At 30.9% G+C, this 17,789-nt stretch overlaps 1 protein-coding gene across 4 annotated transcripts in view; it reads left to right on the forward strand.

Annotated features, from left to right (window-relative positions):
• LOC143224889 (colorectal mutant cancer protein-like) overlaps positions 1-17,789 on the forward strand; it is a 48,896-nt gene that overhangs the window by 20,501 nt on the left and 10,606 nt on the right. For all 4 annotated transcript variants that reach the window (XM_076453321.1, XM_076453323.1, XM_076453322.1 and 1 more), the window contains 6 exons: positions 6,555-6,668; positions 7,689-7,831; positions 10,393-10,463; positions 10,732-10,871; positions 11,498-11,692; positions 14,365-14,589. In XM_076453321.1, coding sequence (XP_076309436.1) covers positions 6,555-6,668; positions 7,689-7,831; positions 10,393-10,463; positions 10,732-10,871; positions 11,498-11,692; positions 14,365-14,589 — 888 coding nt within the window. The remainder of the gene's footprint in view (positions 1-6,554; positions 6,669-7,688; positions 7,832-10,392; positions 10,464-10,731; positions 10,872-11,497; positions 11,693-14,364; positions 14,590-17,789) is intronic.

The raw sequence follows: 17,789 nt of genomic DNA on the forward strand, positions 1-17,789 counted from the left end.
ACGCCGCCTGGTGACTGTTCGGGTATTTATTGTTTTTAATTAGGAAGGCTGTATTTTTTCTTCTTCATATGAACTCATAGCGACGGGTGATGAAGTATAATATTTTACCTCTGCTTTTAAGTGTTTATTAGTTGAATTGAGCTTCAGTGTTTAATGGTAAATATTTTAAGGTTATGAAACTTAATCCATTTGATATCATGGTACTTAAACATTAAAAAAAGGAAGTTTTTATTTAGAGTATTTGAAACTGTCACCAGTAAACACAAGAAGAAACATTACATACCACCCGAGAAAACCTGAGTATTAAATATGTCAAAGTTTATCAATTGCAAGTTTGTTACACGTTGAGGTGGTTCCATTATCAAGCAGAGAAGGATCGGTTTGTTTTTTTTTATTTCGCGCAAAACTACACGAGGACTATCTGCGCTAGTCGTCCCTAATTCAGCAGTGTAAAACTAGAAGGAAGGCAGCTAGTCATCACCACTCACCGTCAATTTTTGGGTTACTCTTTTACCAACGAATAGTGGGATTGACCGCAAAGTATAACGCCCCCACGGCTGAAAGGGCGAGCATGTTTGGTGCGAAGGACCAAAGGTGGGTGGTGATGACTAGCTGCCTTCCCTCTAGTTTTACACTGCAAAATTAGGGACAGCTAGCACAGATAACCCTCGAGTAGCTTTGTGCGACATTCAAAACAACAAACGAAAGTGATACTCTCACCAGTGGAACAGTGGTATGTCTATGGACTTAAAACGCTAAGAATGGGATTTTGATACCCGTGGCGTGCAAAGCACAGGTAGTCCATTGTGTAGCTTTGTGCTTAATTACAAACAACAATGAATTCGACAGTCGATCCTCGTTTAAAGAACCATACAAGATCTTTACTGAAGCGAGTACTTCTGATTGGCTGCTTCCTTTCCATCTGTCCAGTATTACCACCATATCTGACCTAACCTTTAGTGTCGAGGCTTAAAATTCCAATTTCAACTGTGTTAATCATCGGTTAAGGTTTGTGTATGTCGAGACGTGAGAATTTATAATTAAAAAACTAAAGAAAAAACTTGATATGAAACAGACTGACTTGATGGTTTTATTCAAGCACGGCCCGGTAAATGCTCCATAGTTTGGATTTATCAACATATCAGTATTGGGTACCTTGCTTAAAAACTGGTCTTGAGATTTTTGCCTCAGAAAAACCATTTGATAATAAATTGATCTGTGTATATTTATTTGTTTATTTTAGTAAAATTAAATAATTATATCCAAATGAAGTTAAATAAGTAAACAAAATCATGAGGAAGGACTGCGTTAAAAACAGCAAATCCCAACCTCTGATTAATTATATTATAACCACAAATAATATTTGAACCATACTGTTTATGGTTGTAATACACACACACACACTTATACATTTGCTATCTTTCTTTGCATCTCAATTTTTTTTTATTACGATTTAATCATGAAACCCAATGTTGAGGCTGAGATGGTTCTAAGTGAAACAGCACAACACAGTTTTGTTTCAGGATGTCTCTTGTACACCCAAAAACAACAACAATAAAGAGCCTTTGTCTCTGTTTACAAAGTATTTAAAGTAATCTAATCATGCTATTTATAGATAGCTTGACCACGTGTTAAGGGTTTTAGAAGCGATTCAGTTCGGTTCTAAATTTCTTTATGGAGGTGTGCCAAAACGTATTGTTGAGTCTCAACGTAACTGGTGAACTTTGTGTGAAGAAGCAATATATGATAAAATATTTTCTCTACGCTGTTCCTGGTTTTACAGCCTCTATATGTGATTTTCCCTCGAAAGGGAGTCTGAAGGCCATCAGGAGGAAATCCTCTGTTTTAGGCCTGGCATAGCTAGGTGGTTAGGGCGCTCGACTCGTAATCTGAGGGTAGCGGATTCGAATATTCGTCACACCAAACATGCTCGTCTTTTCAGCCGCGTGAGCGTTGTAATGTTTCGATCAATCCCACTATTTGTTGGTAAAAGAGTATCCCAAGAGTTGGCGGTGGGTAGTGATGACTAGCTGCTTTCCCTCTAGTTTTACACTGCTAAATTAGGGACGGCTATCGCAGATAGCCTTCTTGTAACTTTGCGCGAAATCCAAAAATAAAAAAAATCATGTTTTAACTTTTCTCACCACTATACAGTGGTGTTTGTCAGTCGGCCATTTGGCACTCCAAACAATGACATCACATGAATGGTATTCAACGTTGCGATGTGTACTGTCGTGATAGCATGCACTCTGTGGGCAACAACACAGCACAACGTATAAAATTCTAAACTTAAAAAAAAAATGTTACCGTTAAATTTTGTTTTTACTATTGAAATAATACACTCGCAGACCCTGCGGAAGTACATTTAATATATTCTCGATTATTAATTAAGCGACTCCAACGTCTAATTGGTGAGTCACCGTTCCATGACGCAAACAACTTCAGTGGCGTTTTGCAGGCTTTTTTTTTTGTAGACCAATGAACGTGATTTGCGTAGTAAGAAACTCATTTCATTTAAACTCGTTTCTTACGCAGACTACACATAGATTAGAACGACGAAAGAAATACGTATATTTGAAAGAGGTTTTTCATAAAAACAACAACCCACTTACATTTTGATTTATGTAAACTTGAGAAAAATAATATAAGAGCATATTTAACTTTAATATTACGCCTTTGAGTTACTGCTGTGATAGGTTATTTCTCTTATTAAAAACGAAAAAAAAAAGATGTTACGGAGAAAAAAATTCTCATTAAAATTTTCTACACTTGTACGTGTTGGATGTAGCATGTGACTTCAGATAAACAAACCAAAAAACTTGGCCACGTGATTATATACTTTTGCAATATAATCGAATCCGCGTGGCGTCGAAAGATTAAGATAGACACAACATAAGTGTAAAACAAACATCGAACTTAAAAAATATATTTTAGTTTTAATTCGACGTTGACGCTTTTTCGATACGTACAATCATGTCGCCTGGAGAAAAGCATTCCGGGTTGCGTATTTGGGAGTTCGAGGTTCAAGTCTCGCGAAATAGTCTCTGGGTTTTGCTGACTAGCTGCATTCTCTGTTGAGTAAATCAAAATACAAGACAGTTATCAGTGTATGTGTTCGGCCGTTCAGCTTGTAGCACGTGATGTGACTTGTTCAGTTTCAAAATACCAAGTTTTGTTTACATACCCACACACTCGTATATATAACGGTTTTTTTTGTAATTTTGTGCTATACGAAAAAATGAAAAGTAAAAAGAGTAGAACGTCTATAGCACGTGAATTCTATAATTATGAAAAGTGTTTTGGTTATTTGTGTGTGTATATATACACACACACACACACACATACATTTTTTCTATAGGCTTCTTCACGATTTTTTTTTTCTGTAAATAATATTAAAGTGTAAACCTAATTACCATTCATAATTATTATTTACCAAATACTTTACCGGCTAGTGAGTATAAATGCAGGTAAGGTGGCCCTCCTTTGTGGCCGTAGATGAAATTAATCTTGACACATAACATTTTCTAATATATGATACTGCCTTACTCTGAATATCAGTAGTAAGTGTTTCGTACTTTGACTACTTTCGCTAATAGCGAGTATGCACATGTTCACTGATGATTAGCGAAGTCCTACTTTCCTCAAAATACATTCAACCACCGATATTTGTAGGTTGTAAGAAAACCAGGTTGAGTGTCTGGGGAACGTCATTTCAGTGGTGTTTGAAGGGGTTTGCTGACAACACAGACCCAAGGGTCAGTGTTTGGTGTAAGCCTAGATTCCTCGATCATGTAATGAAACGTATTAAGCTTAACTCATTTCTTAAAGTAGTTTTTAAAATAATTATTAATGGAAAGGAGAAAGTGCACATATATGAATTATGTATCTTTATTAATAGCGGGGAGGGATTGTGGTCGGTATCGGATATTCTTTTGAAAGCGGATTAATCCAGAGTTCTTTGATATATATGCATGCATATATCTTGACAGCTTAATTTCGAAAGTTCATGAATTTGAATTTATAACTTTGTTATACCATATACTTTATAGCCATGTTCTTGTAAAGTTGAATACATGTATTTTTCTCAGGAGAATTTCGTCACAATGTATCAGTTAAATATTTGCTTTGCTACTAAGGTTACTTGGGCTGTAAGTTATACTCTTGAATGTATAAGTCCTGTAATATGGAAATCTATAAATATATTGTACTCAAGTAGAATGTTGAAAATGTACATGTGGTATTATACACTGATATTTACTTTCATTCAGAAGTCATTAATAAATACATTGTACGCAAGTAGTATGTTAAATGTACGTGTGGCATTGCACACTAATATGGAAATTAATCTTCACTTAGTATTTCAGCGATACAAGTAGTGGGTTTTCTGTGCTGTGTCCAACTGGAGTATTAAAACCCAACACTTTAGTGTAATAAGTCTGCAGAGCCGCTGGTGGTCATTTTTTAACTTTCATTTCAAGCCATGATAGTGAGTCATCTTTAGAGTACAGTTATAATCCTAATAAAAAGAGTTTCTTACTAAAACATCTTGTTATATCAGTAAGTCGGTATTAATTTATAATTGAATAGTTATACGTGACTGGTTTGAGTCACTTTTTATTAGCAATGTTAAACTTTCACTAATAATACTAATTTTTTATTATTGTCTGTACACGTGATCTCAAAATATATATATATTTTTTGTGTTTTAATTTTTATGAAATAGTTGCTATATTTAATATATTCATGGGTGTCATAAGTCTTCTTCCTTTTTATGAAATAGTTGCTATATTTAATATATTCATGGGTGTCATAAGTCTTCTTCCTTTTATGAAATAGTTGCTATATTTAATATATTCATGGGTGTCATAAGTCTTCTTCCTTTTATGAAATAGTTGCTATATTTAATATATTCATGGGTGTCATAAGTCTTCTTCCTTTTATGAAATAGTTGCTATATTTAATATATTCATGGGTGTCATAAGTCTTCTTCCTTTTATGAAATAGTTGCTATATTTAATATATTCATGGGTGTCATAAGTCTTCTTCCTTTTTATGAAATAGTTGCTATATTTAATATATTCATGGGTGTCATAAGTCTTCTTCCTTTTTATGAAATAGTTGCTATATTTAATATATTCATGGGTGTCATAAGTCTTCTTCCTTTTTATGAAATAGTTGCTATATTTAATATATTCATGGGTGTCATAAGTCTTCTTCCATTTATCTAGTTTAGTACTTGCAGTGCTTTGTCAGAGTAAGAAATACAGATGATGAAACTTTGTAGAATGGACGGCAACTCCCTGTTGTGGAGACACGTGTAGAGGACGACGTTTGGAAAGTCTTCCGCAATTTGTCTTCAGGTCAGTCAAAACATTGTCCTCTACACTTGTGTCTCCACAACAGGCAGTTGCTGTCCATTCTACAAAGTTTCATCATGAATACTCTGCCTAAACAGTCTATCAAAAAGAACTACAGATAATTATGACTTAGTTCTTAAAGATGCAAGGAACATAAAACAGGCATCTGTAAGACAATGACAATTATTATTATTTTTGTTTAGAAAAGGGCCATAAAACATGATTGTTTTTAGCTTTTTTAAAAGTAATTTCATCAACTACTGTAGAGTTCAGGTAAGAAAATTCACACGACCGTTACATGAATGTGTGCAGCACTGAATCTATGTTCAATGTTTTTCTTTATTTTGCAATTTGGGGTAAGCTTCAGTTTTTGTTTTGAAGTCCTGTGTGTTCTAAAACAACATTATTCATACAAATAAAATAAAGAACAAACTTATGTACCAACTTACCAGAGTGTGTAGAATCAGCTTTGAATTATTGTACCCTCTAACATTACTACTGTTATTTTACTATTGAAGGTTATTACATGTCAAGCAAGATAGTTTTAAATATATATAAAATATTATTTTCTATAATAAGTTGTTCTCTTAAGAGTTAGTTACATCACAGTAAATAAAATGGATAAATGTAGCATATGTATGCACAGAAGTATTAATGTTTTTAGATTACATAAATCTTATGAAACACAAGTAAAAGACTTATATGAACCTTGTTTGTATGATACTTATCTGTTAATAAGCAATAAGAAAGAGCTTGATTTATTATACAGAATGATTGTTTATATGTATAGTATTTTTAATTATCTTTAAACAGCAGTCTGAAATTATAGGGAGTTTGAGAACATGTAGCACTGATACTAGTAATTTATTCTGGAGTTATTCAAGAGACAAGCTCTTTAAAATAATAAAATTAAATATGAAACCTGATCTCTCCTTCACCTCTTTTCTCAGTTCCATTGATTTCTGTGCAGTAAATGCATTTGCCAGTAAAAACAAATCTAAACATACACAATAATTTATACTGAGATTAAATGTTATGATAATAGATGTTTAACTAATCAGTATTAATAGTTGAAGTATGATTTCAGAAATAATGTGTATATTTCTGAGTGAATAAAATTTGAGTTTAATGAATTTTAATAATATAAAAATATTCTAAACTGAAAGTTGCAAAATAAGCTTGTTTTTGGCTCCATAGCTCCACCTGGCAGCTTTAGCATCACTTAAAGAGGAAGTATCAGATTTAACCCAGAGAGTTCAGCATGTTAGTCAAGAGAGAGATATGTTGGAGAGACAAGTTAGCAGAGCTCAGGTAAATGTCACTGATTTTGATATTGATAAGAAAGTGTGTCAATATAGCATTGTAAATTAATACTTGTCAAATGTATTCAGTGTTGAAATATGAAAAAAGAATGACAAATGTAACTCCAACGAGCCGTTACCAATTTATCGCACATGATGTTCTGAAAAGAGGGATACATCTTGAAATACAAGTTAATAAAAAAAAATAAGTTGGATGATGTACTTTACATTCTGTCAATAAGTACATAAATAACCAGGGTGAACCTAAGTTAGTTTGTGTGCCATATTTATGTATTGCTCACATACAATTACATACAGAGTATGTATAGCAGGGTTTCTTTTAAATTCTTCATAGAAGTTAAATGAAAAACTCTATTATCTGAGAACCTCCAAAAGGTGGAACGTTTCTCTTCAGGGGCAAACTTGGAATGGTGATGTAACTTAATAAGTAAAGGGAGTTTTTAACTTATTATGTGTGTATTATCCAAGCTGGAAAAATATATCCTAATCGGTAACAGTGTTGTAATTACATCTTGACAAGACTGACATTTCTGATCGTATTATTTCTTTACTGATTTGATACAAATGTTTATCATGTTAGTAAAGAATAACATGGTTAAAATAATGTTTTTGTTGTAGTAGTAAATTAATAATTTAAAGAATAATTTGTGACCTAGCCTGTCCAGTGTTGAAGAAGGTACTTCATTAATATGGTTTTGTGACCTAGCCTATCCAGTGTTGAAGAAGGTACTTCATTAATATGGTTTTGTGACCTAGCCTATCCAGTGTTGAAGAAGGTACTTCATTAATATGGTTTTGTGACCTAGCCTGTCCAGTGTCGAAGAAGGTACTTCATTAATATGGTTAAAGTTTGTTTTTGTGATACTGGAATCAGTAAGAAATGTGCAATATCATAACCATTAAACATTTCATTTAAACTTTTCTAAAGATATTGATGCTATAAATGTGTGTGAATCTTAATCAGACAAGCATTTTTGAAAAACTGTAAAATGGTGTATAACTACTACAGCTTGATAGACTGCGACTGGCTAGAGATAGTGAAAACCGACTTGAACAACAAGCTCAGAGGTATGAAGAAAGGTTAACAGAGCTTCACAGTATCATTGCTGAACTGTCAAGAAAGTTAGACAGCCAGGAAGCAGCAGTCATCAAGTAAGTTGCAGAAAACTCTGTTGTTATGTTTTCTTCTATTGTGGTCCTTTACAGTTTGCGTTTTGAAAGATATAACCTGAGATTCTTTCACCTGATAAGTACTTTAGTTTCTCATGAACAACTACCAAAGTTCCATTCCTTTATACAAGTGTAAACTGAAATCTGAAGAGAGTGAACATGAAATAAATATCTCTACATCAGAGTGTCGTGACAGTTGTATTATAGAACTTGTTTTCTTCACAGAAGAAAATTGACTTTGTTACACATGAAGATGTAATTCTGGAACAAAACTAATTTTTTTAATTTCTTAATTGTTTTACAATTTGGAGTAATTTCACATCACTCTTAAAAATAAACTTAGATTCATTAGTATATTTAATTAATTTTATGTTATGAGCAGCACTTGATGAAACTGTCTTGAGTAAATCATTCGCACTGAGTGGCTGACTGGAAGTGAATGGATGATAATGTTCATATATGGTTGATTCATGAGATATCAAAAATAGAGCACATATTTATCACAAGGTGACATATGATGTTAACACTTTTTTAACTCATATTTATTTTAGGTATTTTTCTTTTTTTATAATTCTTTTTCTAACTGTTAGTGTGCTACTTGGTTGTCCCTTGCAGGCCAAGTATGTCCATCAGTTGAATAACCCTACCCTAGTCTGTTAGTTAATATTTGTGATGGCCATGTAGTTTTTTACAAATAATCCAAAACAGACAAAAACAATCTCAATGAATAGTACAGTAAGGTAGACAAAACTATTCTCATTAACTATTCAACTTATCCTACTGTAGTCTATCAGTTAATATTTGTGATGGCCATGTAGTTTTTACAAATTATCCAAAAGAGACAAAAACAATCTCAATGAATAGTACAGTAAGGTAGACAAAACTATTCTCATTAACTATTCAACTTATCCTACTGTAGTCTATCAGTTGATATTTGTGATGGCCATGTAGTTTTTACAAATAATCCAAAACAGACAAAAACAATCTCAATGAATAGTACAGTAAGGTAGACAAAACTATTCTCATTAACTATTCAACTTATCCTACTGTAGTCTATCAGTTGATATTTGTGATGGCCATGTAGTTTTTACAAATTATCCAAAAGAGACAAAAACAATCTCAATGAATAGTACAGTAAGGTAGAAAAAACTATTCTCATTAACTATTCAACTTATCCTACTGTAGTCTATCAGTTGATATTTGCGATGGCCATGTAGTTTTTACAAATTATCCAAAAGAGACAAAAACAATCTCAATGAATAGTACAGTAAGGTAGACAAAACTATTCTCATTAACTATTCAACTTATCCTACTGTAGTCTATCAGTTGATATTTGTGATGACCATGTAGTTTTTACAAATTATCCAAAAGAGACAAAAACAATCTCAATGAATAGTACAGTAAGGTAGACAAAATTATTCCCTTATACATTATTCAACTTACAAAAAACGTCTTAAGTGAGAATAGTAGTGTTTACTGTGTAAAACATTTATTATATAAATAGTAACATAGTATGAAAAAGTACAAAATAATGTGTAGTAATCAATTTCTTAATTAGTAAACATTAAACTGTGTATTGTGGCCATCATTAACACTTGGTTTTGTTTTCATAAGACATCTTTAACGCTATTGGTGATGAATATCAGTAGATAGGTTTGAACTTAGTAAATTTTTCAACAAACCCTCTGAAAAGATAGTAATAAAATAGATTACTTTTGATGTGTTTAGAGCAAGGTATAATCTTGACTAACAAGGTATATTTGGTTTGGAAAATTACCCTTCTCATAGATCTAATATAAAATATGTCACTTTCAGAAAAGGCTGGTTATTATTCCACTGTAGGAATTTTCAGAGGGTCTAAGGTCAGAGGATGGTAGTTAATGTTTAGAAGAAGTAATTTTAGCATTATTTATTTTATTGTATTCTTACTTTTCACTTTAATACACCTCTTTAAAAATAACTGCTTTCTCACAAATGGCTGCAGACAGTGAACAGTAGGTATGTAGTCATTGTGGGTGTGTAGTCAAAAATCTATAAGGAACACACAACAGTGTTCAAGAAGCAAGAACTTTGTTGTGCAGTGTTTTTATCACTTATTGACAAGTAATGTAAATAATAGTTTTTGAGCCATTTCTTTTACACACACACACACACACACACACACACACACCTTATTTAAATATGTTTTTCAATTGAGAGAAAATACTGATTTAGGTTTTTAAGTTAATTATTTTGGTTATCAGTTAGACTAAAGTTAATTTAAACTAGTTTTTACTGATATTAATTAAGAAAACCAGTGTTTCTTGTTTCTATAGTGAGCTACTGGTTTGTTTTCATTGATGGCTAATGTTTTATTTTCATTATGTTGAGAAGAAAATTGAAGACCTGTCTATACTTTAGAGAAAATCTTTCCCTCTTTGTTTTTTATATAATTAAAAACAAAGAAACGTATTTTAACCTTGCTTCATTACGTGGGAAACTGGAGTGTTTTGTTTTTTCTTCTAATTTTCCTCGGGTGAAATTTCATTTTACTTTTCTTTTAGAGAGGAAGATGAATTTAGTCAACAATCTGAAGATGAATCCAAGTACAGTGAAACACAAAGCCAAGATACAGGTAATAATGAATTATATAGTGAAAAAGGTGAACCATGTTTATGAACAAAACTGAAATCTGTGCCATTAGTGATGTATTTATTGGATACAAACAGAATGTCTGTTAGGTTGTCTGTTACATGAAAATGTAATCTTGTCCTATTGCATGATTTATTCAGATGATTACTGTTTGTTTTTGAATTATCAGCAAAGTTTAATACTGCAAAGTAACTAATGGCTAAACTTTTGAACTTCCTGACAATGTGATTTTTTTTTTTTTTACCATTAAGGAAATGAACTGAATGCTGAACATCCAAGGTTTCATGAAGTAGAATTTCCTGTTAAAGCCACTAAAGTTCTTTGCCACAAAAAAGAAGAGGTCAACAGTGGGTTGGTTGACAATGATAGCTTTGAAGGTAGAACATTCCAAGTAAGTGTGTTGCGAGTTTCTGGTATCCATACAGAAAATGAGTTTCTAGCTGATGATTTATAGGGACAGGTACTCTTGCAATTAGTGTGTTAGAAGACTGGTGAGTGACACGTTAATGTAGGTAAGTGGATTTTAACCTTATAAGCAAAAATAAAACGTTTGCTTACCACTGCCAAAAGCATTCAAGATAAAATATTATAAGAGCTATGTGTTTACACACATTCTTTTGTATGGTTCTTATTAGAATAATTTAAATTCAAACAATCTTTAAGACTTGCAAACTTAAATTACTTAATTGAACTGAATGTACTTTTAAAGAAAGGTTGGGATAGTCCAGTGGTTAACTTTCCATACTATGAAGCTGGAGTTGCATCTTGTTCCCACGTTTTTAAAATATTGTGAAGTAGGCTTTGGGATCGTGGGTCATTATAAAAGCATCAGTCAAATCCTGTTATGTAGTATGACAAGAATAACTTGAGAGTTGATGGTGGGCACTGTTGACTAGCTGCTGTTCTTCTTGTCTGTCACTTCAAATTAGGGATGGTTTATGAATAAACTGTAACAACCAAACAACCTTTCAAAGAATTTATCTTCTTTATTTCTGTTGGTTGATGGTTTATGGACAGGTTGCCAGACTAACAGAGAACAGAGCCACATCATGTCACAGCCTTCAGATTTCACAGTTACAAGAAGAGATGGTGGAACTTAGAGCAGAAAACACTGCTCTACAGGAACAGTTAAGAAGGCAGGAAACTGATTTGAATCGTATGCAAGAAGCTTACAAAAACTGTCGTGAAGACGAGGATTGTCTGTGGCAAAAGGTATAAACATTATGTAAAACATGCATTTTAACATCTTATTTGAATAAACTGTTTTGAATTAAATTGTTGTTTAGAGTTTCTGTTGTACTTAGTGTAATTTTTCCTTGAAAAGTATAATGTTGCTAACATTTTAAACTGTTCATATGACTGTCTTTTCTTTAGTTTATGAAACTATTTTATACCCTGTACTTTGTTATAAACATCATTACCATAATTTATTGTTTGCTTTACATATAGTTTTATTAAAGTTACGTACCTGTACTTTTATTAAATAAGTTACTTCCACATGAATTTGATTTGTTTGTCTGACTACATAGAATTTTTCAAATAGACCAGAATTTATTGATCTAATACGTAATACCGTAATAAAGTACATCTTAAATGGCATGCATGAAAACAATAAAATAAGGAAATTGCTTCTTAGCTCTGGATGTAGAACTTAAAGCAATTAATTGTATGGTGCCAGTTGAAAAAATACATTGCTGTCTTTTGTTTTGAAGGTTAAGCATTTCAATAACTAAACAAAATACTGACTACGTCGACACCTAATCATAAAAGGTAAAATAATAAAATCCTATTCAGTGTTATATTCAAGGGGAAGAGAGTTACTGTCTGTTCAGTACTTTTGGAGAAACACCATTTTTAATGCTTCTAGCTGTACTGGTGCTTATCTTTGAATTTTTTTATTTTGTCTCTATTTTTGGTAAGCTTGTATAATCCACACAGTTTTCTTTAGGAGTCTAAACCTTACTATATTCACATAGTTTCACTGTAAAGGGATTAATTTTCTATGTAAAAATGTCAGATGTTTTCAGTAATAAAATATGTTCAAGTAAGTTAATCCTTGTTGTGCCTCAAAAGATACATGACCCTCGGTGTCGATTCCTGTATGTGGTGAGGGGACCTTTCAGGAAAGATTTTGTTTTTTCAGTTTACCTTCTCTGGGATCTAAACATCCATCCACATGTTTGCCATGTGTGGTAACCCATGAAGGGGAGGAGAGGATCTTGATGGTTGAGGGGTCCAACCCTAACACACCACTTTAGCCTTGAATTCCTGTAGACGGTAGCCTTGGGGTGGCCCCCTATGTCCTTATTCTGACATTTACATTACCTTGTCTGCCTGCCACCATCAAGGCAGGTTATCTTAATTGCAAAGTACAGCCATACATTACAAACCCTCTCAGATGTTTCAAGTATCAGTGGTTCGGTTGCTCAAAGATGTCATGTCGTGGTTTCTTGACGTGCACTCGTTGTGGTGGCAAGGACCACAATGCCTGTGAGTGTTGAATGAATCTTCATTGTGACAATTGCAATGGCTTTCACCTGTCCTACTTTCATTCTTTCCATGAATTGGTAGAAGAAAAAAGGTGCAATATTTGAAAATGATTCAAAACATTACTTACCCTGAAGCTCAAAAATTGCTGTCCACAACTTCATCTTGGACATATACTGCTGCACTTCATTCCAGTACTACAGTGGGAGTGCAGATGGATATCTCTGTTTCTCCAAAAGAATCATTTAGAAATCAAATGAAAAGTCTTTTGACCTCCATGGTTAAAAAAGTTGATGAATCAACCTCAACACCCATCTCTGTCTTCAGGTGACTAACACTGATGTTTGAACTACCTGTTAGTCATTTTGGTGAGTTATAATAATTGAAACTTTGCTACAAGTCTTTTAAAACTTGTATTACTTTACTTTCTGAAAGTGGCCTTAATGTCAAATATCTCAAAACCAGGGCTTGAAAGGCCAACTTCAGGTGACTGACAGTGGTGTTTGAACTTACCTGTTAGTCTTCCTAGTAAGTTATGATAATTACAGTTATGCTACAGAAAGTCTTTTGCAACTTGTATTACTGTGATTTTTCTCTCACTGCTGTAGACTAGATGTAAAAATTGGATTTAATGTTATTTATGTTTTTAATTCAAAAGTTAAACTTTTTCTTGTTTTATCTTAATTTACTTTTATGAATTTTAATAATTTTACTTTAATTTTATCTTTTTACTGGATGTTTGGTGCAGATAGCCTAGTTACGTAGCACCATAAAACACCCAACCGACCAAAGATACATGAGGCCAGTATTTGACTTCTGTTTTCTCTGGCATGATACACTTTTGTTGGTGAGACACAAGCTAACTTGCAGCTGGGTAATCTAAAGTAATTAAGTCAAAGTATATTACTCAAGGGTCAGCCTAAAACCCTCAACCTTTTGAGATCAAAGCACTAACAAATAGGTCATGCTTTCCCCCATCCTATTCCACCTACATATGAATGAAATAAAATTAGTATTTTAATTTTTTAACCAGTATAACATCTTAATTAAAATAGTTAAAGGTATATGAAATGGATGTATTTGTGAAAAATAAATAAAAACGTTAGAGTAAATAATGAAGCCACATAAGATGATGTTAACAGTGTAAATGTTGGTGTGAAATGTAATTGGAAGGTTAATTTTCTAGTTCTCAAAAAAAAAGTGAATCTAGTGTAGAAACAAAATACAGTTATACACCAATAACACAATCATAGTTTATGTCACACGTATTATGAGTAAAACTTTTTCACACTTATATTACAACCTAAATCGTGTGTATGATCATGAAAGGATATCTTAACTTTAAATAATTGTTGTTCAGAACTACTTTAATATTAAAAAATATTTCTATTTTACAGCTTCGAGACATGCAGGTAAAGTTAGTGTACTTACAGTCTCAGAGTTCTCAGACAGGTGGCTCTCCAGTACTAAATAAGTCTTCAAAGATTAACCCTTCAACTGGAGAAAGAACTCCCACTTCCAAAGAAGAGGTCCCTGTTGCTAAAAGGGCAGAAAGGATACGACTTAGGAAGATGGAGCGCGGTGATGGTCAGATACTTGGATCACAAATCTCCACATTGGGAGTAAGTTAGATGTTCATAGGATATTTTTTGTTGATCATTGTGCATTTAATTATAATGTTAACTTGTACTGTTTTAATAGTCTTGTAATATTTAATTGTAATGTTAACTTGTACTGTTTTAATAGTCTTGTAACATTTAATTGTAATGTTAACTTGTACTGTTTTAATAGTCTTGTAACATTTAATTGTAATGTTAACTTGTACTGTTTTAATAGTCTTGTAACATTTAATTGTAATGTTAACTTGTACTGTTTTAATAGTCTTGTAACATTTAATTATAATGTTAACTTGTACTGTTTTAATAGTCTTGTAACATTTAATTATAATGTTAACTTATACTGTTTTAATAGTCTTGTAACATTTAATTGTAATGTTAACTTGTACTGTTTTAATAGTCTTGTAACATTTAATTATAATGTTAACTTATACTGTTTTAATAATCTTGTAACATTAAATTGTAATGTTAACTTGTACTGTGTTAATAGTCTTAACATTTAATTATAATGTTAACTTGTACTGTTTTAATAGTCTTGTAACATTTAATTGTAATGTTAACTTGTACTGTTTTAATAGTCTTGTAACATTTAATTATAATGTTAACTTGTACTGTTTTAATAGTCTTGTAACATTTAATTGTAATGTTAACTTGTACTGTTTTAATAGTCTTGTAACATTTAATTGTAATGTTAACTTGTACTGTTTTAATAGTCTTGTAACATTTAATTGTAATGTTAACTTGTACTGTTTTAATAGTCTTGTAACATTTAATTGTAATGTTAACTTGTACTGTTTTAATAGTCTTGTAACATTTAATTGTAATGTTAACTTGTACTGTTTTAATAGTCTTGTAACATTTAATTGTAATGTTAACTTGTACTGTTTTAATAGTCTTGTAACATTTAATTGTAATGTTAACTTGTACTGTTTTAATAGTCTTGTAACATTTAATTGTAATGCTAACTTGTACTGTTTTAATAGTCTTGTAACATTTAATTGTAATGTTAACTTGTACTGTTTTAATAGTCTTGTAACATTTAATTGTAATGTTAACTTGTACTGTTTTAATAGTCTTGTAACATTTAATTGTAATGTTAACTTGTACTGTTTTAATAGTCTTGTAACATTTAATTATAATGTTAACTTGTACTGTTTTAATAGTCTTGTAACATTTAATTATAATGTTAACTTATACTGTTTTAATAGTCTTGTAACATTTAATTGTAATGTTAACTTGTACTGTTTTAATAGTCTTGTAACATTTAATTATAATGTTAACTTATACTGTTTTAATAATCTTGTAACATTAAATTGTAATGTTAACTTGTACTGTGTTAATAGTCTTAACATTTAATTATAATGTTAACTTGTACTGTTTTAATAGTCTTGTAACATTTAATTGTAATGTTAACTTGTACTGTTTTAATAGTCTTGTAACATTTAATTATAATGTTAACTTGTACTGTTTTAATAGTCTTGTAACATTTAATTGTAATGTTAACTTGTACTGTTTTAATAGTCTTGTAACATTTAATTGTAATGTTAACTTGTACTGTTTTAATAGTCTTGTAACATTTAATTGTAATGTTAACTTGTACTGTTTTAATAGTCTTGTAACATTTAATTGTAATGTTAACTTGTACTGTTTTAATAGTCTTGTAACATTTAATTGTAATGTTAACTTGTACTGTTTTAATAGTCTTGTAACATTTAATTGTAATGTTAACTTGTACTGTTTTAATAGTCTTGTAACATTTAATTGTAATGTTAACTTGTACTGTTTTAATAGTCTTGTAACATTTAATTGTAATGCTAACTTGTACTGTTTTAATAGTCTTGTAACATTTAATTGTAATGTTAACTTGTACTGTTTTAATAGTCTTGTAACATTTAATTGTAATGTTAACTTGTACTGTTTTAATAGTCTTGTAACATTTAATTATAATGTTAACTTATACTGTTTTAATAGTCTTGTAACATTTAATTATAATGTTAACTTATACTGTGTTAATAGTCTTAACATTTAATTATAATGTTAACTTGTACTGTTTTAATGGTCTTGTAACATTTAATTGTAATGTTAACTTGTACTGTTTTAATAGTCTTGTAACATTTAATTGTAATGTTAACTTGTACTGTTTTAATAGTCTTGTAACATTTAATTGTAATGTTAACTTGTACTGTTTTAATAGTCTTGTAACATTTAATTGTAATGTTAACTTGTACTGTTTTAATAGTCTTGTAACATTTAATTATAATGTTAACTTATACTGTTTTAATAGTCTTGTAACATTCAATTGTAATGTTAACTTGTATTGTTTTAATAGTCTTGTAACATTTAATTGTAATGTTAACTTGTATTGTTTTAATAGTCTTGTAACATTTAATTGTAATGTTAACTTGTACTGTTTTAATAGTCTTGTAACATTTAATTATAATGTTAACTTGTACTGTTTTAATAGTCTTGTAACATTTAATTGTAATGTTAACTTGTACTGTTTTAATAGTCTTGTAACATTTAATTGTAATGTTAACTTGTACTGTTTTAATAGTCTTGTAACATTTAATTATAATGTTAACTTATACTGTTTTAATAGTCTTGTAACATTTAATTGTAATGTTAACTTGTACTGTTTTAATAGTCTTGTGACATTTAATTGTAATGCTAACTTGTACTGTTTTAATAGTCTTGTAACATTTAATTGTAATGTTAACTTGTACTGTTTTAATGGTCTTGTAACATTTAATTGTAATGTTAACTTGTACTGTTTTAATGGTCTTGTAACATTTAATTGTAATGTTAACTTGTACTGTTTTAATAGTCTTGTAACATTTAATTGTAATGTTAAATTGTACTGTTTTAACAGTCTTGTAACATTTTCAATATCTCAATATAAGATGTTGAATATTTTTTTATTTAGTATTGTAATTGAATATCTTGAATGTTTTATATTCTTCATGTTGAAAATTACAACTTTGATGCTGTTTTTTTTCTTCAATAAAACCTTTTCTACATTTGGAGACAAAATATTTTGAAAAGTTTGTGTTCAGTGCCAAATAAAGACAATCGTAGTCACCTTCTGTTTGTAGGCCCTACAAGCTGTATAAGTTAAACCAAAACCTAGATAAATGGTAGATATATATAAATTGTAAATTCTAGTTTGAAATTTAAGTATTTATACATGTATAATGTGTACTTGCTGT

The sequence above is a fragment of the Tachypleus tridentatus genome, chromosome 9, assembly GCF_004210375.1.
Source record: "Tachypleus tridentatus isolate NWPU-2018 chromosome 9, ASM421037v1, whole genome shotgun sequence".
Lineage (NCBI taxonomy): Eukaryota > Metazoa > Arthropoda > Merostomata > Xiphosura > Limulidae > Tachypleus > Tachypleus tridentatus.